The sequence below is a fragment of the Talpa europaea genome, assembly GCF_964194135.1.
Source record: "Talpa europaea genome assembly, chromosome: 12".
NCBI lineage: Eukaryota > Metazoa > Chordata > Mammalia > Eulipotyphla > Talpidae > Talpa > Talpa europaea.
In genome coordinates, this window is record NC_140079.1 from 39,234,005 (window position 1) to 39,261,366 (window position 27,362).

The window sequence follows — 27,362 nt, forward strand, 5'->3', positions numbered from 1 at the left end:
GGCCTCCACTTAAGGGTTGCAGAAACAGGCCAAGTCTCCCTCTGCGACTCCTCCGTTCCTAGGTCCAGCTGGTGCCCACCGCCCACCTCTTCCATACTCAATCAAAATGTCCCGTTCCATATGGAAATATTTCCCAGGCCCAGCCGTATCAGTTCCAACAGCCTGACGTCAAGCTATAGAGTTTTTGGACCACTGAAAACACATCAAATAGGTTGTCGAAAGCTCCGCCCCTATAGAGTGAGGTTTGTGCGCCTCAACACTTAAGACCTCTATTGAAGGCTCCGCCCCCAGAGGCCGCGTCCTTGGTCTCCAGGCACCAAGCACAGCGCTGTCCAGCGTGCTGAAGTTGTGCTTCCAGCGCCTACCTCATCGTGCCCAGTGCCAAACATAAAGCAAATACCACTGAACCTCTGCTTCACCCCACTTCCACTCCTTCCTTTTTTTTTCTTTTTATTTGGGGGGTGGGGACCCTCGCCAGCAGCCGGGGAACAAACTGGCGCTGCAGAGGCTGCGGGCAGCCTTGCAGCCCAGTGCTCAACCACTGCTCCACCAGGGGAGGCCCTTCCACTCCTTCCTTTGACTTTTGGTAGTAAAGCTCATTTCCCCACGCTCCACAAAGAAACCGCCGCCTATACATTTAGCTCAGAGGAAAACCTACAGTACCCACGCAAACTAGAGGATTCGAAGGGCTTCATTCTGTCATGTCCACACGCTCACTTCCTGTCCCTTTTATCACTCCCTCCAGTCACACTGACTTTCCTGCTGCACTGCAGAAATCCAGGCACATTCCCACCTCGAGGGTCTTAGCTTTCACTGTTTCCACTGCCTGAAATTCTCCCTCCCAGATTTCATGACTTCTCCCACATCTTCAGGCCTCAACTCAAGTTTTGCCTCTATGGGTCTGGTACTAATCACCCTACTTAAATGATCACTTCCTAAATCCTCTCTTGCCCCCACCATCACCTCCACCCCCTAGAACATGATCCTGATATATTTTACTTGTTTTTGTTTTTCACTCTTTCAGGGTGTGGATTTTTAAAATTTGTTTATTTGCTGTGGTCAGCAGTAAGATTACATCCTGACTCAGTATGGGTATTCCGTGATACACTGAATATGTATTCATGCATTTATTTGGCCACACATTGCGCATCAAGTCCTGTGTATCTCAATAATGATCCTGGCCCCAATTTAAAGATAAAGCAACCAAGACTCAGAGTGGCCACCACATGACCAAAATCACTGCAGTCATGGTCAGCACCTTGGCCATGTTGAATACTGCTGCCAAATCACCTATGCTTATAAAAGATATTGGTAAATGGTTGAAAAGTGAAAAAGTATCCAACCTCAGTAGGAATCCTGGAAATGGAAACTAAAACACCAATAAAGTGCCATTTCATACACACCTGATTAGTAAAGTTTAAGAGTTCTGAAAATATGAGTTATGTTACAAAATACAAAGAGGGAGATTTCCTACACTGCTGTTGTGGGTATCAGTTATATTTGCTTGAAGAAAAGTAGTCCTGTGTAAAGTCGAATATACATCCAGTTGAAGGCTCTTCAATCCAGTCCTAGGAGCCATTTAAAAAAAAAAGATTTATAGGGCCTCACTGGTGGTGCAGGGGTTAAGACACAACCTATGAAGCAATATGCAGCCACTGCAGCACAAGTTTGATTCCCGGCCAGCCAGGGAGAAACCCACTTGGTGGGACAGACCTCTCCTTTCTCGCCCGCTGCTCCCCTCAGCAGTGTACTTTGATCTGTCTGCCTGTTCTATTCCCCACTCTGTCTCTGGTGAATCCTCTCACCCTCCCGTGCATCTCTGGCCTGTACCCCAATTCTTCTATAAAAATAAATAAAACTTTAAAAAAAAGATTTATATTTATGCGTATAAGAGCTGGGGTGTAGGCCAGAGGTGTGGGAGGTTAGAGGATTCACCAGACAGAGTGGGGAGCAGAATAGGCGATTCACTGAAATACACTGCTGAGGGGAGCAGTGGATGAGACAGGAGAGGTCTGCTGCACCATGTGGACTAGCTCCCTGGCTAGGGATTGAACTTGTGCCGCAGTAGCTGTTGATAGCTGTGCCACAGTAGCTGTTTATAGTCCTGAGACTTAACCCCTTGCACCACAAGGGAGGCCCGGATTCTTGCAGAGATATACAAGGAGATGTGTTCACAATTGTTCTTAATAGTGCTGTATGAAATAGCAAAGACAAACCAACAAATGCAAAAACTGAAAAAGTCTGCAACTCTGTTTGAAGGGTGAATAAGTATGCTGTGGTATATTTATATCAGTACATCTGGTATGTTGGCCTATAAAAGAAATGAATCTTAGAAGGAGCAAAACCATGTTACAGGGATAGGTGTGCTGTAATGTGATTAATGGAATAACATCCAGCAGCTTCTCCCATACCTCCATTTTGCTGTTGAATTAAAAAAAAAAAAAAACTTACAGGGCCTCCCTGGTGGCACTGGGATTAAAGTTTCAGCGCTATCAAGCTATCGCCAGCCACTGCAGCCTAAGTTCAATCCCCGGCCAGGGAACTACCCACATGGTGCAGCAGACCTCTCCTGTCTCACCTGCTGCTCGCCTCAGCAGTGTATTTCATTCAGTACATCTGCCTGTTCTGTTCCTCGCTCTGTCTCTGGTGAATCCTCTCACCCCCCACATCCCTGGTCTGTACCCCAGTTCTTATATGCATAAATAAATAAATCTTTAAAAAATAAAAGAAACCAGAAAGACAAAAACAGATCCCAAGAGATAGCATCTAGATTGAGACCTTATTTCTTTTTTGAAGATTTATTTATTTATGGATACAAGAACTAGGGTACAGGCCAGAGGTGCAGGGGGTGGGGCGAGAGGATTCACCAGAGACAGTGGGGAACAGAACAGGCAGATTGACTGAAATACACTGCTGAGGGGAGCAGCGGTTGAGACAGGAGAGGTCTGCTGTGCCATGTGTGTAGCTCTCTGGCCAGCTCAGGATCCAACTCATGCTGCAGATGCTGCAGTTAGCTTCATAGTGCTGTGCTTAACCCCTTGCACCACCAGGGAGGCCTAAGACCTTTTTTCTTTTCTTTTTTTTTTCTTTTTTTTTAAAACTTTTTTTTAAATTTTTTTTATAGAGGCATGTTTTTATTTATTTATTTATTTATTTATTTTTGTTTATACATGCACTGGGTACAGTCAGAAGCACGGGAGGGTGAGAGAATTCACCAGAGCCAGAGCGGGGAGCAGAGCAGGCAGAAGGACCGAAGTACACTGCTGAGGGGAGCAGCGGGCGGCAGGAGAGGTCTGCTCGCCATGTGGGACCCTCCTCCGGTGGCCAGGGAGCAGCCGGGGATCGAACCGGCGCCGCAGAGGCCGCGGGCAGCTTCGCAACCCAGCGCTCAACCACTGCGCCACCGGGGAGGCCCAAGACCTTTTTTCTTAAGAGTCATAATGGAAATCATAAGTGGAATGCTTAATGTGCTCAGAGGATATAATTGTTAACTTTGAGCTCTATACCCTGTGATACTATCTTTCTTTTTTTTAATTAAAAGATTTATTTATGCATACAAGAATGGGGTGCTTGCCAGAGATGTTGGGGGTGAGAGAACTCACCAGAGACAGATTGGGGAACAGAAAAGGCAGATTGACTGAAACATAATGCTGAGGGGAGCAATGGGTGAGTCAGGAGAGCTTTGCTGCGCCATATGGGTTAGCTCCCTGGCTGGGGTGAGGGAGGGAAATTGAACTAGTGATGCAGTGGCTGCAGATAGCTTCATAGTGCTGAAAGACATTGCAAAGATACACTTCAAATTCATAAAGAAAGGAATAAAATAATCTGAACATATAGAATCAACTGTAGACCAATAAATTTGGCAACTTAGATTATATGAACAAATTCTTAGAAAACTACTGCTTACTTGAGAAGGAGAAAACCTGAGCAGTCCTTCATAATCACTACAAAATTTAAAACAGCGGTTTAAAATAATTCCTTTAAGGAAGACAACCTGATGAATTCACAGGTAACAAACAAACAAACAAGAAACAGATAATTCTGATGTTCCAAAATTTCTTCCAGAAAACAGAAACCAGGTCACTCTTCAATTTATTTTATCAGGTTTGCACAATCTAAACACCATAGTCAAAGACAGTACAAGAAAGTAAAATCATCAAAGAATGTAATTTATAGCAGATGCAAAAATTCTAAATATAGGGCCTCCCTGGTAGCACAAGGAGTTAAGACACAACTTATGAAGCTATCCACAGCCACTGCAGCACGAGTTCGATCCCCAGCCAAGGAGATACCCACATGGCACAGCAGACCTCTCCTGCCTAGCCCGCTGCTCCCCTCAGCAGTGTATTTCAATAGACCTGCCTGTTCTATTCCCCATTCTGTCTCTGGTGAATCCTCTTACCCCCCCCCACACCTCTGGCCTGTACCCCAATTCTTGTATGCATAAATAAATCTTTTTTAAAAATAGATGCAGTAGGTATGAAGTGGTTATTTCCAGAGAGATTAGAAAGAAGAGGAGTCCCTTTTTGCTGATAAGTCAGATATAGGGAGTGAGAGACAGCTCAAGGACTAGCCTGAAGTTTCTGGTGTAAGTTCTTGGAAGGATTTAACTGTTATTTCCAAGAAGGGGAAGATAGAGTAGGTAAGCAAACTTGGGGGCACAACCAGCAGCTATGCTTTGGAAATGCAGAGTTTGGGTAACCTAGACACCTAGTGGGTATGTCAAGGAGGCATCTGTAATGTAGAGATGGTCCGATTTTATTTTATTTGTGTTTTTTTTTAAGATTTTATTTATTTTTTTATACAAGCACTGGCTACAGCCAGAAGCCCGGGAGGGTGAGAACTTACTAGAGCCAGAGCGGAGAGCAGAACAGGCAGACTGACGAAGTACGCTGCTGAGGGGAGCAGCAGGCGGCAGGGGAGGTCTGCGTGCCACGTGGGACCCTCGCCCGGTGGCCGGGGATCAAACCAGCGCCACAGAGGCTGCGGGCAGCCTCACAATCCAGCGCTCAACCGCTGCGCCACCGGGGAGGCCCTGTTTTTTTGTTTGTTTGTTTGTTTTTTAAATTTTGTTTGTTTTTTTTTTAATAGGAGGACTATGCTAGCAATAAAAACTGGGGTGTTAGAAATGTAGAGATTTTTCAAGTAATAATTTCAGTTACAGGTTATGTGATATACAGAAAGAATGAAGACTTATTAAGATTGTGAAATCAGTAGCAATTGCAAATGAAAACATAAGCCGGTCCTGTGGAAAATCAGCAAAGAACAGTGTTGGAGTTGGAGACAACTGAAATTGCAGAAGCCCTGAGGTTGTTCACCTAGGAAGGTATTTACCAGAGTGGCCTCAGTGAGGAATATCCACCATCATGAGAAACGAATCATCAGCACAAAGGTGCTAGTGGGTCAATCTTGCTAGGATTGGAATAGTTTAGGCCAGTTGTACTGAGATGAAGCATTCTGGGGCAATGGCGCCCTCTGCTGGCCAGGCTACATATCAGCTCCATTTTCATTAATAATGATTATTGGGCCTCCCTGATGGTGTAAGTGGTCAAGCCTCTGCACCGTCAAGCTATCACCAGTCACTGCAGCATGAGTTCGATTCCCACCCCCCACCCCCAGCCAGGGATCTGACCACATGGCGCAGCCGACCTTTCCTTTCTTGGCCACTGTTCCCCTCAGCAGTGTATTTCAGCAGATTCGTGTGTTCTGCTCCCCACTCTGTCCCCAGGACCTCTGGCCTATATCCCAGTTCTTGTATGCATAAATAAATAAAATAAATGTTTTAAAAATGATTATATCATACATTACTATGTATGATATACTATGTATGATTTATTCATACTATACATGATTTATTAACAGTCAGTGCTTAACAAACCCAGTCTCTCTCATCCACCTGAAGCAAGGAGGCTGGCACTAGTGGGAATGTACACTGAATGACTGAATATATGTGAACCTGTATACAGGTTTTGGCCTCAGCCTCCCTCTCTGCAAATGTGGGATTCCTTCCTTTGATTTTCTTTTCTTTTCTTTTTTTTTCTTAAAGATTTATTTATGCATACAAAAACTGGGGTACAGGCCAGATGTGTGGGGGGTGAGAGGATTCACCAGAGACAGAGTGGGGAACAGAACAGGCAGATTGACTGAAATACACTCCTGAGGGGAGCAGTGGGTAAGTCGGGAGAGGACTGCTGCGTCATGTGGGTATCTCCCTGGCCGGGGATCGAACTCGTGCTGCAGTGGCTGCGATTAGCTTCATAGGTTGCATTTTAACCCCTTGCGCCATCAGGGAGGTCCGATTTTGTTTTCTTTTATTTGTGTTTTTTTTTTATTTTAAAGGAGTATTTTTGGAGCACATACTAATTAATAGGTCCTATTCTAAGCTTTTGGAACACACACCTCAGCCAAACACCGTGTTAAGATGGATACATCCCTCCTTCTCATTCAATCTCGCATTTATGGAACAGAAAATTATGATTTAGAGTGGCTTTAATTGTAGAGCAAGAAAATAGCAGGAATGAGGGCCTCCCTCGTGGCGCAAGGGGTTACGCACAGCACCATGAAGCTATCCGCAGCCTCCTCAGCACGAGTTCGATCCCTGGCCGGCCAGGAAGCTGACCCACATGGTGGAGCAGACCTCTCCTATCTCTCCCGCTGCTCCCCTCGGCGGTGTATTTCAGTCAGCCTGCCTATTCTGTTCCCCACTCTGTCTCTGGTGAATCCTTTTACGCCCGCACCTCTGGCCTGTACCACAGTTATTTATTTATGCATACAAGAGCTGGGGTACAGACCAGAGGTGCGGGAGGTGAGAGGATTCACCAAAGACAGAGTGGGAAGCAGAACAGGTAGACTGACTGAAATACACTGCTAAGGGGAGCAGCGGGCGAAACAGGAGAGGTCTGCCTCGCCATATGGGTTTCTCTCTGGCCGGCTGGGGATCGAACTCGTGCTGCAGAGGCTGCGGATTGCTTCATAGTGCGGTGCTTATAACCCCTTGTGCCACCAGGGAGGGCCAATTTTTTTTTTTTTTTTGGTGGGACCCTCGCCAATGGCCGGGGATCGAACTGGCGCTGCAGAGGCTGCAGGCAGCCTCGCAGCCCAGCGCTCAACCGCTGCGCCACCAGGGGAGACCCAATAAATAAATCTTTAAAAACAAAAATAGCAGGAATGAGATTCGAATCCACGACAATTTTGATTATAGGCAGCAGAACGCAGCCGGTGGGAGCAAGTCTCCGCGCCCGGCTTGTACGAGAGAGCCCGAGTCCGTTGCCATGGTCCCCTGACGCTCTTTCCAGCTTTTCTGCTCTGGTCGCGCTTCACGTGACTTTAGTCAATATGGCGCCACCCAGGATGGTCCATTGCCCTCGTGGTTCCAGTAGCCAAGATGGCGGCAGCTGCTACGCCAGCGTCAGTGGAGTCCGCACCCCGAATCATGAAGCTAGTAGCTGAATGCAGCCGCTCCAGAGCCCGGGCGGGCGAACTGCGACTGCCGCACGGGCCTGTGGCCACTCCAGTGTTCATGCCAGTGGGGACGCAGGCCACTATGAAGGGTATCACGGCCGAGCAGTTGGAAGCGCTGGGCTGCCGCATCTGCTTGGGCAACACCTACCATCTGGGTCTGAGGCCGGTGGGTAACCCAGCCGGGGGAGGCAGTGGAGCGTGGGAAGCCCTGAGGCATTTCCTAGACTCAGACACACCTCCAAAAGTCAATCAACTTAGGCGTATTGAGCGCTACGGGTCGTCCTCAGGCATTGTGCTGGGCGAGAGGACAGGACGGGGATCGAAGGTGGCCAGCCCTTTCCCAACAAGAGCCCCCAGTCTCGTGTTCCGCCTAACCTGATACGTCCCCCACCCCCTCCAACCCAGGGCCCGGAGCTGATCCAGAAAGCCCAAGGCCTCCACGGATTCATGAATTGGCCCCACAATCTGCTGACGGTGAGTTGGGCCCTTGATCCGAAAGTACTTCTGGGAGGTGAGATATATCCACTCCACATCCCCTGACAACCCTGTGGTGGCATTTCCCTAGGACAGCGGAGGTTTCCAGATGGTGTCTCTGGTGTCCCTCTCAGAGGTGACAGAGGAAGGCGTCCGCTTCTGCTCCCCATACGATGGCGACGAGACCCTTCTGAGCCCGGAGAAGTCTGTGGAGATCCAGAATGCTCTGGGTAAGCGGAGCAGCCTCCTCCCTCCATAGAAATTCCAGTACACTGCAGTCCTGGCCTTGAGGGAACATTACAAATAGAAAGGGGGAAAGTGGTGTAGGTAGAGTGCATTCATTATATGTTTACATTTGTAGGAAGGATTAAAAAAGCACATGTATGATTTATTTTTACTTGTGTAGATTTATCTGTGGAAATAAACTGTAGTCCATGTCCTGGGGGAGGAGAACTAGTGAGCAGGTAGCCAGGTGGGTAGTGGATGCACTTAAATTTTTTTTTTTTTTGGTGTGGGGGGAGATATAACAGTAAGCTGCAAACATTTAAAGCATATCTTGTGGGCCTCCCCGGTGGCGCAGCGGTTGAGCGCTGGGTTGCGAAGCTGCCCGCAGCCTCGATCCCCGCCGGCTGCTCCCCGGCCACCGGAGGAGGGTCCCACATGGTGCGCAGACCTCTCCTGCCGCCCGCTGCTCCCCTCAGCAGTGTACTTGGGTCCTTCTGCCTGCTCTGCTCCCCGCTCTGGCTCTGGTGAATTCTCTCACCCTCCCACGCTTCTGACTGTACCCAGTGCATGTATAAACAAAACAAACAAACAAATATAATAAATAAATAAACATGCCTCTAAAAAAAAAAATCTTTAAAAAAAATATTTAAAAAAAAAATAAAGCATATCTTGTGATAGATTTTGATAGATATATGTATGTATATATATGTGTGTGTGTATATATATATACACATACATATATATATGCCTGTGATCTTTTACCACAATCAAGATAGCAAATATATACATATTTAAAGATTTATTTATTTATGCATATAAAGCTGGGGTACAGGCCAGAGATGCAGGGGTGAGAGGACTCACCAGAGACAGAGTGGGGAGTAGAGCACTCTTTCAGATCTACTGAAATCCACTCTTGAGGGGAGCAGCTGGTGAGACAGGAGAGGTCTGTTGTACCATGTGGCTTACCTCCCTGGCTGGGGATTGAACTCGCGCTGCAGTGGCTGCGGATAGCTTTGTAGTGCTGTGTCTTAACACCTTTCACCACCAGGGAGGCCCCCCCTAAAGATTTATTTATTTACCCATACAAGAAACAGGGTATAGGCCAGAAGTGTGAGGGATGAGAGGATTCACCAGAGACAGAGTGGGGAGCAGAACAGGCGAATCTACTGAAATGCACTGCTGAGAGGAGCAGCAGACGAGACAGGAGAGGGACCCTCCTCTGGTGGTCGGGAACAGCCGGGGATTGAACCGGTGCTTTAGAGGCTGTGGGCAGCTTCGCAACCCAGCGCACAACCGCTGCACCACCGGGGAGACCCCTGAACGTTTACTTTCTTAACCCTTTTAAAATACCTAGTTGGGGCCCTCCCCTGGTGGTGCAGCGATTGAGGGCTGGGCTGCGAAGCTGCTCTCAGCCTCTGCAGCAGTGGTTCAATCCCCAGCAGCCGGTGAGGGTCCCACATGGCATGACAGACCTCTCCTGCCCCGCCCGCTGCTCCCCTCAGCAGTGTATTTTGTCACTCTACCTGTTCTGTTCCCCTCTCTGGCTCTGGTGAATTCTCTCACCCTCCCACACTTCTGACTGTACGCAGTGCTTGTATAAATAAATAAATAAATCTTTAAAAAAAACCCATAAAACCTAGTTGGGACCTCCCTGGTGGCGCAGGTAGTTGAGCGCAGCTCTGTGAATCTGTCCGCAGCCTCTGCAGTGCGGGTTCCATCTCAGCCAGCCAGCAAGAATCCCACATGGCGAAGCAGACCTCTCCTGTCTCACCGGCTACTCCCCTCAGCAGTGTATTTCGTCAGGCTGCCTGTTCTGTTCCCCTCTCTGTCTCTGATGAATCCGCTCACCCTCCCATGCATCTGCCCTGGACCCCGGTTCTTGTATAAATAAATAGATCTTTTTTTAAAAAAATCTAGTCATGTCGCATTAAGCACATTCACATTGTTGTGTAACCAACCCATCATCTGGCTCTAGAACGCTTTTCATCTTACATTTCCAGCTGAAATTCCGTCCCCATTAGACACAATTCCCCCTTTTCCCCCCAGCCCCTGGCATCCACCAGTCTACTTTCTGTCTTTATGAATTTGTCTATTTTAGGGACCACAGGTAAGTGGAAGCACACAATATTTGTCCTTTTTTTTTTTTAAGATTTATTTATTTACACAAGCACTGGGTACAGTCAGAAGCACAGAAGGGTGAGAGAATTCACCAGAGCCAGAACCGGGAGCAGAACAGGCTTAAGGACCGAAGTACACTGCTGAGGGGAGCAGCGGGTGGCAGGAAAGGTCTGCCCGCCATGTGGTACCCTCCCCAGTGGCCGGGGATCGAACCGGTGCTGCAGAGGCTGCGGGCAGCTTCACAGCCCAGCGCTCAACTGCTGCGCCACCAGGGAGGCCCTATTTGTCCTTTTATATATGGCCTCTTTTACTCAGCATAATGTCCTAAGATTCATCAATGTTGTACCCTGTGTTAGAATTTCCTTTTTAAGACTGAGTAATATTCTGCTGTATGGATGGTGCACATTTGCTGATCCATTCATTTACTTGTAGGCACTCGGGTTGCTTCTGCCTTTTGGCTACAGTTAATCATGCTGCCATGAACATGGGTGCAAATTATCTGCTCAATACTCTGCTTCCAATTCTTTTGGTTTATCTATGCAAAAGTGGAATTGCTGGATCATATGATATACACTTTGCTTTTATTGCATTAATACTTACAATAAATTGGATTTTTTAAAAAGATTTATTTATTTATTTATACAAGCACTGGGTACAGTCAGAAGTGTGGGAACGTGAGAGAATTCACCAGAGGCAGAGCAGGGAGCAGAGCAGGCAGAAGGACCGAAGTACACTGCTGAGGGGAGCAGTGGGTGGCAGGAGAGGTCTGCGCGCCATGTGGGACCCTCCTCCGGTGGCCGGGGAGCAGCGGGGGATCGAACCAGCTCTGCAGAGGCTGCGGGCAGCTTCACAACCCAGCGCTCAACCGCTGCGGCACCGGGGAGGCCCCAATAAATTGGATTTAAAAAAATATATTTATTTATTTATGCATGGAAGAACTGGGTCACAGGCCAGAGGTGTGGGGGGTGAGAGGATTCGCCAGAGACAGAGTGGGGAACAGAACAAGCAGACTGACTGAACAACACTACTGAGGGGAGCATCAGGCAAGTCAGGAGAGGTCTGCTGCGCCATGTGGGTAGCTCCCTGGCAGGGGATCGAACTCATGCTGCACAGGCTGTGGACAGCTTCATAGGTTGCGTCTTAACCCCTTGTGCCACCAGGGAGGCCCTAAATTGGATTTTTAAAAAGATTATTACTACCTCAGGACCTCCCTGTGCAAGGGTTTAAGCGTCAACACTCTGAAGCTTCCGCAACTACAGCAGCATGAGTTCGATCCCCGGCCAGGGAGGAGACCCACATGGCACAGCAGACCTCTCGTCTCACCCACTGTTCCCTTCAGCAGTGTATTTCAGTCAGTCTCCCTTGTGTACTCCATACTCTGTCTCTGGTGAATCCTCTCACCCCCTGAACCTCTGATCTGTACCCCAGCTCTTATATGCATAAATAAAGCGAGAGGAGAGGTCTGCTGCACCATGTGGGTAGCTCCCTGGTCGGGGATCAAATTCATGCTGCAGTGGCTGGAGATAGCTTGATAGCACAGTGTCTTTAAATCCTGTGCCACCAGGGAGGCCACTAGACTGTGGTTTATTTTAAATCCCTGTTGACAGACATTTGGGTCCTATCTTGCCATTGCCCATTACTTTGCCAGGAATCACTTTGTACATATATGATGTTGTTCTTAAAGGATGAATTCATAAAAGTAGGATTTTATTCTATGTGCCAAGGCAGGGTTTTAGATGGGGGGGTGTGGGGGCAAGAGCAGATGTACATTGTGAAAAGCTCCCTCTGGCTGCTCTCTATGAGAGGAGTAGAACCTGGTGGCGTGGGGGTGGAGGGTCCTGCTTAATCCCCAACAGCAAGTGGGGACTGTCCCAGTGATTGTGTCCCTGTCACCCTTCCAGGGTCTGACATCATCATGCAGCTGGATGACGTAGTGAGCAGTACGGTAACAGGGCCACGAGTGGAGGAGGCCATGTACAGGTGTGTGTGTGCATGTGTGTGTCCACATGTGCTCATGTGTGTGTCTGGTGGTGGTGGGGGTCCTGGTACTATAGCCTTGTCTCCTTACCCCTCTCATGCCCCTAAGACTCATGACAGGGCCCTCTTGCAGGTCAATCCGCTGGCTAGACCGGTGCATTGCAGCTCATCAGAGGCCAGACAAGCAGAACCTCTTCGCCATCATCCAGGGTGGGTTGGATGCAGATCTCCGGGCTACCTGCCTTGAAGGTAAAGCCATGTGCTGGTAGGACCAGGGCTGGTCCATTCTGAGAGCCCCATGTGCGCCTGGTATGTGTCCACTGTGCTCACACAGTGGTTAATGGATGAAAGAGCATTCCAGATGGGTGCAACAGCTGAAACAATGGTGCTTAGGGCAAAGGAGTAGAATGTGTTAGGAGAATAATAGAAATTTCAGTAGGTGTCAGGTTTCTGAGGTTACCAATAGGGAAGCTGAGGCACAGAGCTCTTAAGTCACTTACCCACACTGCACAGCTTGGATATTGCTAAGCTAGGAGTGGACCATCTTCTAGAAGCTACAAGGTAACTGATACACTGTAAGGGTGACAAGGAAGTCTGGTCAATGCCATGGCTGTGGAGACAAGGGAGGCAGAGATGGGGGCTCAAAGGCAGTGACACAACTTTGGGTTCTAGAGTCTGTTGGGCTGGAGCTGAACCTTTGATTTGCTGCCTCAATGCTGTACACCCTGGGACTAATAGTTCGGTCTTTCTGAACCTTTATCTGTGAAATGGGGATGTACTCCCAATGTCATAGAGTTGAAGTGAGGAATTAATGTGCAAAAGTCCCCCCTAATTCTGACATCATTTGTGCTGTTATGTACATTGTCCTGGTTGTAATTCCTCTTTATCCTTACACTGCCCCTACTCCATTTTTGGTCCAGTAAGTCTTTTTTTTTTTTTTAAAGATTTATTTTTTTATGCATACAAGAGCTTGGGTACAGGCCTGAGATGTAGGGGAGTGAGAGGATTCACCAGAGACAGAGTGGGGAACAGAACAGGCAGACTGATTGAAATACACTGCTGAGGGGAGCAGTGGGTGAGTCAGGAGAGGTCTGCTGCGCCATGTGGATTGCTCCCTGTCCAGCCGGGGATCGAACTCGTGCTGCAGAGGCTGCGGATTGCTTCATAGTGTGGTGCTTAGCCCCTTGTGCCAACAGGGAGGCCCATGGTCCAGTAAGTTTTTTTAACAGAGACTTCCATTCAGAGATCTCTTTCATGTCACTGCTCAGTTGGTGTGGACATGTATGAAAGCAGAAACCTAGGCTTTTGGAAACCTCTTCTACATGAGATACTTTCTGGTATTTTCTGCTCTCTTATGTTAAACAAAAAAAATACCACCTGCTGAAAAGTGACTGGCGCTGCCCCGGTGGCACTTCTGTGGGAGCTTTAGGCTCACCTGCATATGAGCCTCTCAGGTTCTCGCCCTGCCTGCCTGGGATCAAGAGACCAAGGGAGGCCAGGACATTGTATTTACCAGCCATCCCCTGTTGATTTTGATCTTCATTTCAACTTCGGAAGCTCCCCAGACCTCTCTTGCTTTGTCGATACTCTAGCCTCTCTCGGATTGAATGGTGCAGCTGGGGCTAGAGAGAAGCCTGGGCTTTGAGGCCAGACCTGGGTTCAAATCCAGTGTCTGGCATGTGCAGAAGAGTGAGTTAGGCTTCGTTTTGTTTTGCTTTTAAAAGATTTTTATTTATTTATGCATACAAGAGCTGGGGTACAGGCCCAGCATTGTGGGGGATGAGAGAATTCACCAGAGACAGAGTGGGGAACAGAACAGTTGGATTGACTGAAATACACTGCTGAGGGGAGCAATGGGTGAGACAGAAGAGGTCTGCTGCGCCATGTGGGTCACCTCACTGGCCAGGCATTGAACTCATGCTGCAGTGGCTGTGGATAGCTTCATAGTGCTGCATCTTAACCCCTTGCGCCACCAGGGAGGCTCTGGGTTAGGCTTTGTAGGCCTTAACCACAGTGTAGAGATGCAGCCTCTTCTCTGAAGTACTGGAGTCTGATTGCCCACTTCTCAAATCCAAACACTTGGGGATTTGCAATGCAAGGCTGACATCTATGTGGCTATTTATCCCATTTATTATGAGTCTTCCCACATTCTGAATCAGAAACTTACAGCGGTTGATGACAGACTATAACTCAGAATCTGTGGTGTTCACTGTTCTAAAATCTGGAACATTCTGAATTCTGAAACACATGTGGCTCTACCTTGGATTTCAGCTAAGGGAGTGTGCCCATGGGCTTCTCCTGAGGACTGAAGGTCTTATATGCATTAGGCACTCAGTGAATGGTTGCTGAGATCACCAGCAGCTCCCCAGGCAGCCCAACATATATGCACAGATACACACATTTGTATTCTGGGGAGTTTGGGTAGGCTCCACCTGCAGGTGCAAAGGAGGAGACCCATTTCCTTTTGTCTGGTGGCCCCTACCTTACCCTGACCTGTACCCCCCAGAGATGACCAAGAGGGATGTGCCTGGCTTCGCCATTGGGGGCCTGAGCGGGGGTGAGAGTAAGAGCCAGTTCTGGAGGATGGTGGCGCTGAGTACCTCAAGGCTGCCCAAGGACAAGCCCCGATACCTGATGGGGGTCGGGTATGTAGAGAGGGCACAGTTCCACTATGGACAGTGGTTTCCTGATGAGGGGGTTTGGGGGAAGGACATGGTTTCCCTTGGGGGCAGTTCTGAGGAAATGTGACCCAGATTCCCTGAGAGAGTGAGGGTGGGGGGAGGCCTGGGTGTATGACTAGGGCTTGAGGTTCTCTGCTAAACTCTGCCCATGGCCCCAACACCAGCTATGCCACTGATCTGGTGGTCTGCGTGGCTCTTGGATGCGACATGTTCGACTGTGTCTTCCCCACCCGGACGGCGGTGAGGCCTTGGGTGAAGGGCAGACGGGGTGGGGGTGGGGCCAGAGCATGTAGAGATCTGGTCAAGCCGACTTCTCCTTCTCCCTCAGCGCTTTGGTTCTGCACTTGTGCCGACTGGGAACCTGCAACTGAAGAAGAAGCAATATGAAAAGGACTTCCGTCCCATAGACCCTGAATGTGCCTGTCCCACTTGCCAGAAGTAGGGGAATGATGGGGTTCTGGGGATCAGAGGAGGGTTTGGGGGGCAGCGAGCCCCTGCCCTGCTGAATCCCACCTCTCACTCACAGGCACAGTCGGGCCTTCCTGCATGCACTGCTCCACAGCGACAACACTGCTGCCTTGCACCACCTCACTGTCCACAACATTGCCTACCAGGTGGGCCTGTGGCCAGGTGGGCAATAAGGGATGATGTGGGGTGATCTTCCTGGCCAACTGGCTGACACTGACACTGTCCCCTCTGCCCACAGCTGCAGCTGATGAACACTGTGCGTGCCAGCATCGTGGAAAAGCGCTTTCCTGACTTTGTGCGGGACTTCATGGGCACCATGTATGGGGACCCCACCCTCTGTCCCACCTGGGCCACTGATGCCCTGGCCTCTGTGGGAATCACACTGGGCTGACCTGGCATGGGGCAGGGAGGGTGGGGAGGAAGATGAATAGAACATATTGAAGGGTTTGTTTTTATGTATTCTATCTGTTTTTTTTTTTAAATTTATTTATTTATGCATACAAGAACTGGGGTACAGGCCAGAGATGTGGGGGGTGAGAAGATTCACCAGAGACAGAGCAGGGAACAGAACAGGCGGATTGACTGAAATACACTGCTGAGGGTGAGACAGAAGAGGTCTTCTGTGCCATGTGGGTAGCTCCCAGGCTAGGGATCAAACTTGTGCTGCGGTGGCTGCAGATAGCTTCATAGGTTGTTTCTTAGCCCCTTGCGCCACCAGGGAGGCCCTTGTATTCTACCTTGGGAGAGTCTGTGCCTTCATGGGGAGGTGTCATTTCTTGATCCTCTTCTAGGTCTGAGAGTCACTGTGGCCAGTGTCCTCTCCCTCCCAATATTAATATCAGTTAATAATAAGTAACCACAATAACAGCTGGTATCTGGGAGCCCTCTGGCATAGAATGTAGGAAGTGCCCTGAGCGGAAACTGCCTCCTTTTTCCTGTGACCCAGGCCCTCCATCCGCCCTGGGGGTGGGCACACTTGTCCTCCCCCTTTTATTTTATTTATTTATTTTTAAAGATTTATGCATACAAGAACTGGGGTGTAAGCCAGAAGTGCAGGTGGTGAAAGAATTCACTAGAGAGGGGAGTAGAACAGGCAGATCCACTGAAATACACTGCTGAGGAAAGCAGCGGGCGAGACAGGAGAGGTCTGCTGTACCAAGTGGGCTGCTCCCTGGCCAGCCAGGGATCGAACCTGTGCTACAGTGGCTGGTGACAGCTTGATAGCGCTGTCTTTAACCCCTGCACTACCAGGGAGGCCCAAGTCCTTCCCTTTTATAGGTAGGAAAACAGGTCTGGAGAGGGATGCACCTTGCCCAAGGATACCACTAAGGCAGTAGCAGCCTGGCTCCAGAGCTTGTATTCTTGGTTTTGACTCTTTAGACATGCGATTTAATCTTGCTATCAGTTAACAAAGCAGTGATAACAATAGGTGTTGTCTAGGTGGTGTTTACACTGTGCCTGGTCATCATGTGTACTTAATTCTTGCAACTTTATGATCTATGTGTAGCCATGTTTCCCATATTACAGACCTGGAAATGAGTGTGGAGGAATGAAGTTACTTGGTCATTATCACTCAGCAAATAAACAAGCCCAGGATCTAACCCAAATATAATCCGTTATAAAGCTGGTAGTCATAGGAGGTAAGATCTTTTTGGTCTTTTAAAGATTTTTATTTATTTATTTATTTGTTTGTTTATTTATGCATACAGGGACTGGGGTGCAGGCCAGAGGTTCAGGGGGTGAGAGGATTTGCCAGAGATAGAGTGGGGAGCAGAACAGGCAGATTTGCTGAAATACACTGCTGAGGGGAGCAGTGAGCGAGACAGGCAGGGTCTCTTGCACCATGTGGATCAGCTCCCTGACCAGGGATGGAACTCATGCTGCAGTGGCTGGCGATAGCTTGATAGCCCTGAGACTTTTAACCACTATGCCACCAAGGAGGCCCAGGAGATAAGATTTTCTTCTTTTTTTTTTTTTAAAGATTTATTTATTTATTTATACAAGCACTGGGTACAGTCAGAAGCGCGGGAGAGATTTCACTAGAGCCAGAGCGGGGAACAGAACAGGCAGACTGACGAAATACACTGCTGAGGGGAGGAGCGGGCGCGGCAGGAGAGGTCTGTCGCGCCATGTGGGACCCTCGCAGTGGGCCAGGGACCGAACCAGCGCTGCAGAGGCTGCCGGGCAGCTTTGCAACCCAGTGCTCAACCTTTGCGCCACCAGGGGGGGCCCAGATAAGATTTTCTTAATGGAAAATAATACATGTGTAGGACCCACAATTCAAATAGCATAAAAATGCAGTTGCTTTTACCAGTTTGTGTATGCTTCCAGAACTTTTCTATATGTATGTAGTTTTTCATGAATATCTATGCCTTTACCTGCAGTTCTGTACCTTATTATTTTTTAAAGATTTATTTATTTATTTGTACAAGCACTGGGTACAGTCAGAAGCCCGGGAGGGTGAGAGAATTCACCAGAGCCAGAGCGGAGAGTAGAACAGGCAGAGTGAGAAGTACACTACTGAGGGAACAGCGGGCGGCAGGAGAGGTCTGCGCGCCATGTGGGACCCTCGCCGGCAGCCGGGGATCGAACCTGTGATTTAGAGGCTGCGGGCAGCTTCGCAACCCATCGCTCAACCGCTGCGCCACCAGGGAGGCCCATGTACCTTATTTTTTAAAAAAATTTGTCTTCCTCTTAGACTGTTTAAAATTGTTTACATTTCAGTACATACAGACTTCATGCTTTCTACAGCTGCTGCCTAGTATTTATTTATTTTTTTAATTAATTTTATTTATACAAGAGCTGGGGTACAGGCCAGAGGCGCGGGAAGGTGAGAGGATTCACTCTCCCAGAGATACAGCGGGGAGCAGAACCGGCAGATGGACCAAAAGCACTGCTGAGGGGAGCAGGGGGCGAGACAGGAGAGGTTTGCCACGCCATGTGGGTTGTTCCCTGCCGGGCGGGGATGGAACCCGCGCTGCAGAGGCGGTAGACAGCTTCACAGCGTTTTTCTCAACCCGCTGCGCCACCGGGGAGGTTCCTGCCTAGTATTTCTTAACCAGTTCCAAGAATGGGCAGTTAGGATGTTTCCATGTGCAATTCTTGTTAGGACTGCAATGCCAATACTTCCATCATTCTTTTGCTCATCTCTAAGGTCTAGATTTTGGGTCATGGAGCAGGCAGATGGTCTGCCTCCTTAGTGGACTGCTTCTCTGACTCAGAGGAATCAACTCCCTTCTAAAAATCCTACCACCTATTCCTGGTCTCTTTTCCAAGAGGTTTCCCAGTTTCCAGAATCCCGCAAAACGGTCTGCAAAATACTGTGAATTTTCTTGGGGAAAGGATCTGTTGCGCACTCCAAAAGATAGGTGCGCTAAAATCGAAGCGGCAGGTGAAGGACGTTGGAGACATTAGCTGCATCCAGACGGGGCATGAACTGATGCTATTCCTAGGAGAGGGCCTTATAGGAATGAAAGTGGGAGAGTGCCTCTGCCCTGGAAGCACTGACATGTCCTGACCCTAAGCTCATTGGAACCCAGTGAGAACAGGTGTGCGAGCCCGAGGCCGAGGTGCCTTCTGGGACTTGTATTTTTCTCCGGAGCCAGGAAGCGCACACGCGAGGGTCACCGCAAGATCTCACCACAAGGTGTCGCCCTCGGCGAGTACGGTGAGTCTCCACCCTCTGCGCCAGAAGTCTCCACCAGACGGGCAACAATCACAAGAACGGGAGCGTCTCTGATTGACCGATTCAGTTCTCAGTCATAGTCAAGATTCGCCTGGAAAGCCCGCCCGCCTCCGCTTATTAGCTGAAGGAGCAGAGTGATATTTACATAAACCAATGGGACAATTTTGGGGAACTAGGTAGTGTCAAGTGACAAGACAGTCTCTGAGAATTGATACTGGATATCATTGGCCACGTTTACTGACTGGCGGGTCTTTCTGCCAATAAAATTGGCGACATTTTTTGCAATCTGGGAACTTTCCAGGAAAGGCGGGGCCAACGTAGCTTTTTCCGAAACACCGCACCCCCCCCTTTGACAACTCGCTTCCTACCGCTATTGGCTCTTGCACAAAAGCGACAGTTTTTGTATCCAATGAGTCCGCGAGAAGGTCCCCGGGAGGCAGGCTCACTCAGCTGTGGGCTCGTGCCTCGCTCTCATTGGCTTACGTACACGAATGACAGCACTACCGGCCAATCGGGGGAGGCGCCAGGACCTGGGGCTCGGCCCCCGGGCCCGGTTGGGAGGTCGCTCCGGTCGGGTGTAGTCAGAGAACCGGATGAGGCGGCGACCGTGAGGCCGAGCCGGGAGCGGACGTCGCGCCGAGGCTCGGGCAGGCGGGGAGCAACGGCCGCGGACGCCGCGGGGCCGCGTCGTTGAGGGCCGGGTGCGGGCTGAGAGCGCGGGGCGCTCAGGCCGGGATCGCCGGCGCCATGGGCAACCGCGGGATGGAAGAGTTGATCCCGCTGGTGAACAAGCTGCAGGACGCCTTCAGCTCCATCGGCCAGAGCTGCCACCTGGACCTGCCGCAGATCGCCGTGGTGGGCGGCCAGAGCGCCGGAAAGAGCTCGGTGCTCGAGAACTTCGTGGGCCGGTGAGCGGGAGCTGCGGCCACGGCCGGCGGGCGGCGGCCTGCGGTGGAGGGCGGACCGGGAATGGCGCGCCCTGCGCCGCCGGCGTAGCTGCGGCGCCTGCGTGCCCTCGACGGGACAGGGACAGGGAGGCGGGCTCTGTGGGACGCCTTGAGCGAAGGGCTCCTAGCTGGGCTAGGGAGCCGGCCTGGGCTCTCCGGGCGCCTCACGGGCTGGGGGGCGTGGGCCAGGAGGCGCGCACCTGCTTTAGTGGGTGGACGTCACCCTCTCGCTGCTTGGCGTCAGGGGTAGGACCCCCTTCCCTGTATGTGTGTCCAAAAACCTGCCACCTAGATGTCTGTTGGGCCTACCCCTGGGGTCTGGTTGGTTGTTCGTGTTTCTGCAGCACCTCCTCCCGGCTGGTCGACTGTCTTTAGGGTTCCCTGCCACTACCGTTTGACTGTCCATCTGTCCAGTCCTGCGGTGCAGCCCCCTGATGTCTGGACAGCTGTTCAGCGTGACCAGTGCTGTCTGGCCGCCCATCCGTGCCCCTTTCACTTAACACTTAGCCATCCTTCTCTTGAGTTGCCTCATCTGACCTCTGCTGTCTGACTGATTGGCTGGACCCAAGTGGACCCTGTTGTCTGGCTTTCTTCCGCTGACTTTTCAGCTTGGTCCCTGGCAATTGGTGGGGGGGAGTTTGAGGGGTACGCTCTTCCAAGTGCATCCTTATGTCTGTTTGTCCAGATATTTGTCCTCCACTTAGTCTGCCTAAGAGTGCCTTCGCAGCCCCTAACTGTTTAGCCCCATTTCAATGGGGGCTAGAGGACTTGGAGAGAAGAGGGATGGAGGATCTGTTGGGAGCTCCTCACTCCTGTTGGATCAGTTGGACGTAGGGGAACTTTCTCCAGGATTCTCTCCAAGAGCCTAGAACACAGGGGCTCCCATGCTAAAGCCTGCAAATTGGGGTCCCTCCTTGGAGTCTGGGAAGGGACTTCTTGTCTGGTCAGGCCTCAGTGGCAAGAAATGGGTTACAGCTTTTCCTGGGTAACCCTGAGAAGCTTCAGTTTCCCCATCTGTCCAGTGGGCTTCACTCTGGGCTGTTTCCAGGATTCAGGAAGCAAAGGGATAAGAATGGGTGCAGTGGCCATAGAAGATGCTTGGTTCTCCCCTCCCTTTGCTTGTGTTCTTCTGCCTCCCTTCTCCATTCTGGGAAGTATTCTGTTTGTGACTAGCTACAACTACAACTATCATGTTGTTAACCAGTGCCATGGGGTAATGTTGATGTAGCAGGCTCTGGTCTGAGTTCTTGGTTCATCATCTGGAATCCCATGATGAGTGAGTGAGGTGGAGGTTCTGTTATCCCCACCTTAGAGTTCAGCGGGGAGACTCAGAAAGGTTTTGCTGTTTGCCCAGCACCACCAGCTAGCTGCTTGGTGGGGCCCAACTGAGCACCCAGCTCCACCCCTGCCTTCCCAGAAGTCTGGGGTTTTGATCATAGCAGCATGAATTTCCTTGTTTGCTGTTTTGTCTCTGGCAAGTTGCCTTCTGTCCAATGTGGCGGAAAGGTGTGGACTTGGGGTCAGCCAGGTCCCTGGCCTGAACCTTGGGCTGGGGTGTGGGCCCCTCTGTGTGGCCATTTTCCTGCCTACCCAGGCTTCTGATGGGTTTCAGCAAAGCTCTGTGACCTTGTGTTGGTGGTTTGACTTCTCTGAGCCTTTGTGTCTTTCCTGAAAATGGGGTGATAAAGCCTTAGGAAGACTGCCCCAAGGGCACAGTGTGTTGAAAATGCTGACTTAGCACAGAGTAGGTCTGTGGTGAGGGACTGTTATTCATGAGGCTGGTTCTTCTCAGAACTACAGTGAAAGCTAATCAAAATTAAATGCTCTCAAGTGACATGCAGGACTCCATTTAAGTGTACAAAGGTAGCACTGTTACGACCCACATTTCATAGAGCAGGAAACTGAGGCTCAGTTGAGCAGTCTTGTCCAAGGCCATTCAGTGAAGAATTGGGGCTCTGGGTTGGGGACCCCCAAGTCTCACCTCCCGACCTTTCCTCAGTCTCTCTGTTCCTTGCTTTCTCTCCTGCCTATCCTGGAATATGTGACCTACAGCTATGACTCCAGTGGCAATCTTCTCCCAGAAGCCTTCAGTGCAGACTTGGGTCCTTAAAAGCTTTAATTCAGGGCCGGAGAACCAAAGATATATAAAGGCCTTCCTTCCGTTATGGGATGCTCAAATAGAGTTAACTTCTTTTTATTTCTGGAATGTGGGCAAGGCCTCTTTGCTGCGCTAAGGGGATGGCAGGCGGGCCACACCTTGAATCTCACAACTTTTCATGAATTTGGCCAAAAAACAGCATGTCCATGTACAATGGACATCCAGCTGCTCTTAAGGAACAAACAAGAGAGGACGTCAAGGACTTGTGCCCAGGGTCACCTCAGGCTTCTCTCTTTCATTGCCTCTTCCTCATGGATTTTCTAAGACTCCGGCTCCGGTAGGAATGGCCCAGTTAGCTCAGCCCTGTATCAGGAATTGCAGATCAGGGGCCACAGGGAACCAAGAGCTGCTTGCTGTGTCTTTTGTTTCAATTGTATGACATTGGAAGAAGAAGAAAAAAAAACACGACTTTTTTTAATAAACTGCCAACATTTGATAATTACATCGATATCCAGATTTCTGCAGTGCCAGCAAATAAATACTCAAAGATCTTTAGAGTTTAGTGATGTTTTGCCCAGCTCTAGGCCCAAGGCCTGGCTCCATCATGTTTGGACTCATAACTTTAGCTGAATAGACTTAGGTTCCTTTCTGTAAAATGGGGGTGATGACTAGATCCTCTAAGGGGTCTGAGTGAGTTAATGTGTGTCAAGTGTGTGGACCCTGTAACCATGGCCATTGTTGTTATAATCACTACATTCTGACCTCCTTGGACCCGTGTTTTATTTGGCACCAACTGTTTGGATCTCAAGCAGCAATCTATATCCCATCAGACTAAGCATGGCCACTTCAGCTGCCACAATCCCCTCTTCTCCCTAGAGCTCTCCCAGGCCCAGTTCACATTTGTCTGAACCCTCCTGCCCCAGAAACTATTGACTTGAAGACCCCCCTGCTTGTCTGCATCAGCAGACAGACCTTTGGCCCTAAGGAGAGGGAATCATGTGGCTCTGATGACCTTGTCATTTATCTGGCAAGAGGGAGGGACTTGGAAAGTTGTTCTTTGGGAGAAAGCGGAAGGAAGCTGAGGTTGAGCCCTCCAGTTTGGAGTCCCCAAGGCCCAGACTTGATTCTTTGAGCCTTTCCTCCCTGGTCCTCAGTTCTCCAACTAGGAAACAGGCCTGTTAACTGTATCTACTCTTAGGCCTCTTTCAGGCAGCCTTGTTGGGTGTGTTTCATCTCTTAGGGCAGATAAGTGACTGATGTCCCTCCTTGAGGGATGAGTAAGGATTAAATGAGCCCATTTAGATTCTTGGAGGAATGACTAGCACCAAAAAGCCTAATACTCAATGAGTTTTTCATTTGTTCTATGAAAAAAAAAATTTTTTTTAAGATTTATTTATGCATACAAGAACTGGGGTGTAAGCCAGAAGTGCTGAGGGTGACAGGATTCTCCAGAGAGAGTGGGGAGCAGAACAGGTGGGTCTACTGAAGTACACTGCTGAGGGTAGCAGTGGGTGAGGCAGGAGAGGTCTGCTGCGCCATGTGGGTTGCTCCCTGGCCTCCCAGGGATCGAACTCGTGCTACAGTGGCTGGCGATAACTTGATAGCGCTGTCTTTAACCTCTGCACCACTAGGGAGGCCCTGAAAATATTTTCTGAGCATGTTCACTGTGTGTGTGGCTGGGGTCTGGGGCACAGGTACACAGACACAGACCTGAGCAAGAAACCAAACCCCTGCCCCAGAGGAACTGGCCCTCCCAGGGAGTGGAGGGTGGGGGTAGATAAGAAAGAAATACTTTTGGAGGTTGATAATTCTTATGGGTAAAGAGCGGGGTTAAGGAGAGAGTGCAGTGGTATGGGAGGGTGGTTTTATTTTTATTTATGCATACAAGAACTGGGGTACAGGCCAGAGGTGCAGGGGGTGAGAGGATTCACCAGAGACAGAGCGGGGAACAGAACAGGCAGATTGAAGGAAATACAATGCTGAGGGGTGCAGTGGGTGAGTCAGGAGAGGTCTGCTGTACCATGTGGGTTGCTCCTTGGCCAGGGATCGAACTCGTGCTGCCATGGCTGCAGATAGCTTCATAGGTTGCGTCTTAACCCCTTGTGCCACCAGCGAGGTCCCAGGAGGGTGGTTTTATTTTATTTTATTTTTTTAAAGATTTATTTATTTATACATACATACATACATACATACACACATACATACAAGCACTGGGTACTGCCAGAATTGCGGGAGGGTGAGAGAATTCACCAGAGCCAGAGCGGGGAGCAGAGCAGACAGAAGGACCGAAGTACACTGCTGAGGGGAGCAGCGGGCGGCAGGAGAGGTCTGCGCGCAATTGTATGACATTGGAAGAAGAAAAAAAAACACGACCCTCCTCCGGTGGCCGGGGAGCAGTCGGGGATCGAACTGGCACTGCCAAGGTCGCGGGCAACTTCACAACCCAGCGCTCAACCGCTGTGCCACCGGGGAGGCCCAGGAGGGTGGTTTTAAATAGGGTGCTTACAGGTGCCTTGATGGGAGAACTACAGAGACGATACATGAGGGCAGAAAACAAATGCTGTCCAGAAATGAACACCAATGTAAGGAAAAAAACCCCAAATCCTTTGTTATAGTATATGAATAAATATTGACAAGTAAGTACATAGGGTGCTTAGGGAAGGCCTCCTAGGGAAGGTGACAATTAGAGTAGAGATTTTAATTCTATGAGGTGCAGATCTGTTGGACGAACATTCCAGGCTATGGGAAGAGCCAGTGCAAAGGCCCTGAGGTAGAAGTGTGCCTGGACCAGGATAGTGGGGGGTAGGGGTGGATGGGGGGAGATGAGGTTCAGGAGCTATCAGGTGGGGTGGGGTGCATCTCCAGCTAGCCAGGTAAGGCTCAGAACCAAGAGAAGGCTGCTGGTGGTTCTGTCACTATTTTTTTTTTTTTAATTAAGGATGTATTTATTTCTGCATACAAGAACTGGGTGCAGGCCAGAGGTACGGAGGTGGGTGGTGAGAGGATTCCCCAGAGACAGAGTGGGAGTAGAATAGGCGGATCTACTGAAATACACTGCTGAAGGGAGCAGTGGGCAAGACATGAGAGGTCTGCCGCATCATGTGGGTAGATCCCTGGCTGGGAATCGAACTCTTGCTGCAGTGGCTGCCAGTAGCTTCATAGTGCAGAGACAATACCTTGTGCCACCAGGGAGGCCCCATCACTATTTTTCTGAGCCTGACTGCTGGCTCTCACCTTCACCTCATTTATCTCATTGAGCAGCCCCCCAGTACATGTGGATCCAGAAGCAGCCACGGGAGGCAGGGCAGGACAACTCTGCTGTCCCCAGCTGCATTTCCATTTGGTTTTGGGGGTGTGTCCTTCCAGGGATACATGACTGTGTCACACACCCACTACCTGGCACACAGTGGGCACATTGACCTTTGGCTTGTGTGCCTGTCAGATTGAGGGACATGTGGTATGTTCTTTGGGTTGGTTTGTCCCCAAACAGGTGTTTGGAGCCACTTGGAAATGACTTACTCTTTCCACTATCCTTCCTTTTGGACAAAACCGAAGAGCTTTGCCTGTGTGGTTGAGAGTACTCCAGCCAGCCATACAGGAATGGTCTAGGGGTGCTGCTGCACATCGGCAAAATGACTTCACTTCTCTGGGCTCAGTTTTTTCATCTTGAAAATGGGGTTCTTAGTGTTCCCTCCATCCAGACAGGTCTGTGGGGATCAAATGAGCTAATTCCCTGAAACATTAGGCTGGTCTGAGTTTTGCAGTAGCTCTGGGTCAGCGCTCTGGTCACCAGTTGCTAACTCCTTCTTCTTTTAAGAAAATAAATTTGTGATTACTTTGTAAATATAAGTAACACTTCATTTTAGCATAAATACTAATTGAGAGTTGCCGGTGCTTTAATTCTGCGGCTACTGTGGAACCAGGTCTTCAAGTGCTAGTGGGAGCTTGTTTCTGGTTCATTTTCATGTGTCCAGACAACTGACCCCGAAACAGCTACTCGGAAAGATCTAGACGAGGATTCAGCCATCCAGAAACTGTTGTCAGATCTGTTAGGCCCCAAGCCAAATGGAAGGTAAGGCCCCATTTTATATAAAACCATTGTATCTGTAATAAGATCCCAGAAGGATGTGTGCCCCTGGCCCTCAGGTGGGGTCTTCTTCCATGTGATTCTTGCCTTGTTTTTGCTTGTTTGGGAATTATGTTTATAATCAGGAGGTCAGGTTTCTCCAAAGTCAGTTCTGGGTTGCTTTTTTTTTTCTTCTCAGACTTGTTCAATGATAATGACCTTCACTAGGTCCACGGATTGCAATTCCCTGGTAACACGCTGAGTTGTTTCTAGGTGAGGGCAGAAGATGGCCCCATGGACACTGATAGATTTAGAATTTTTAGAGGAAGGCTCCTTCCTCCTGAGAGGAAGGAGTGGAATGGAACCCTGTGTCTCTCCACAAGTCTGCATTTGGCTCAGAGCCCACATCTGCCAAGTTTTTGACCAATTTGAATGAAAATGCTGAAATTAGAGGCCTCTCAACTGCAGGGGAAAATGGGAACACCAGCTAACCCTTAATTTACTGGGGTTGCCAAACGCATGCGGTAATTAGGCCCTTATTGTGTTAAAGCTTTGGAAAAATACAAGCCAATAATGAGATATTTATAGGGCATTAGCTACGATCAGAATAAAAGGGAAAAATTGCCTTGCCTCCAAAGCAGGATAGCACTGCAGAGAAAAGACTCTTGCTTCTGGGGGCATTTGGTTTCCTGTTAGTACTGGTCCCTGCTGAGACCTGGGTTTTTTTCCCTTTAGAGTCACACTCAGCTTGACCTGGGAACCGGGTGGTCCTTTCAGTCTCATCTGCTGTTGGAGGGTTAAGAGCTGATGTTTGTGGTAAATCACATTGAGCTGAGCCCTGCGGACTTAAGTCTAAAATCTAACCATGTGGTCCCAGCAGCCCTGGGTGAGGGAGGCAGGTGTTGCTTGTGGCATCCCTCCTTTACTGGTGGGGAAACTGAGGGTGGGGGCTGGCTTGACATCTCCAAAACCAGGCTCCTGGGTCCAGTGGGGTTGGGAAAGTGTAGTCATAGCTCTCAGGAGTGGGTGAATAGTGGGATGGCCTTTGAGATCCTTTGAAGTTGTTAGCTGTATGTCCAATTGCAGTCCTTAAGTAGCACTTACTGTGTGCAGGGTTAGGGATCCAATGGGGATGACATGGACAGAAATCAGGTGAACAGTT

At 49.6% G+C, this 27,362-nt stretch overlaps 2 protein-coding genes across 8 annotated transcripts in view; both read left to right on the plus strand.

Moving 5' to 3' along the window:
• Positions 1-7,384: 7,384 nt before the first annotated feature.
• QTRT1 (queuine tRNA-ribosyltransferase catalytic subunit 1) lies at positions 7,385-16,236 on the plus strand (the record flags this gene model as incomplete). The annotated part of the gene is made up of 10 exons (XM_084248717.1): positions 7,385-7,627; positions 7,867-7,935; positions 8,027-8,165; positions 12,180-12,258; positions 12,389-12,504; positions 14,762-14,900; positions 15,101-15,176; positions 15,265-15,374; positions 15,463-15,550; positions 15,643-16,236. The coding sequence occupies 10 exons, from the start codon at positions 7,385-7,387 to the stop codon at positions 15,793-15,795; spliced, it is 1,212 nt and encodes a 403-aa protein (XP_084104843.1). The 3' UTR covers positions 15,796-16,236.
• A 3,600-nt stretch (positions 16,237-19,836) lies between these two features.
• Positions 19,837-27,362, plus strand: part of DNM2 (dynamin 2) — a gene marked incomplete at both ends in the record, with an annotated part of 88,260 nt that continues 80,734 nt past the window's right edge. For all 7 annotated transcript variants that reach the window (XM_084248722.1, XM_084248723.1, XM_084248718.1 and 4 more), the window contains one exon: positions 19,837-19,997. In XM_084248722.1, the coding sequence (XP_084104848.1) occupies positions 19,837-19,997 (161 nt within the window). The remainder of the gene's footprint in view (positions 19,998-27,362) is intronic.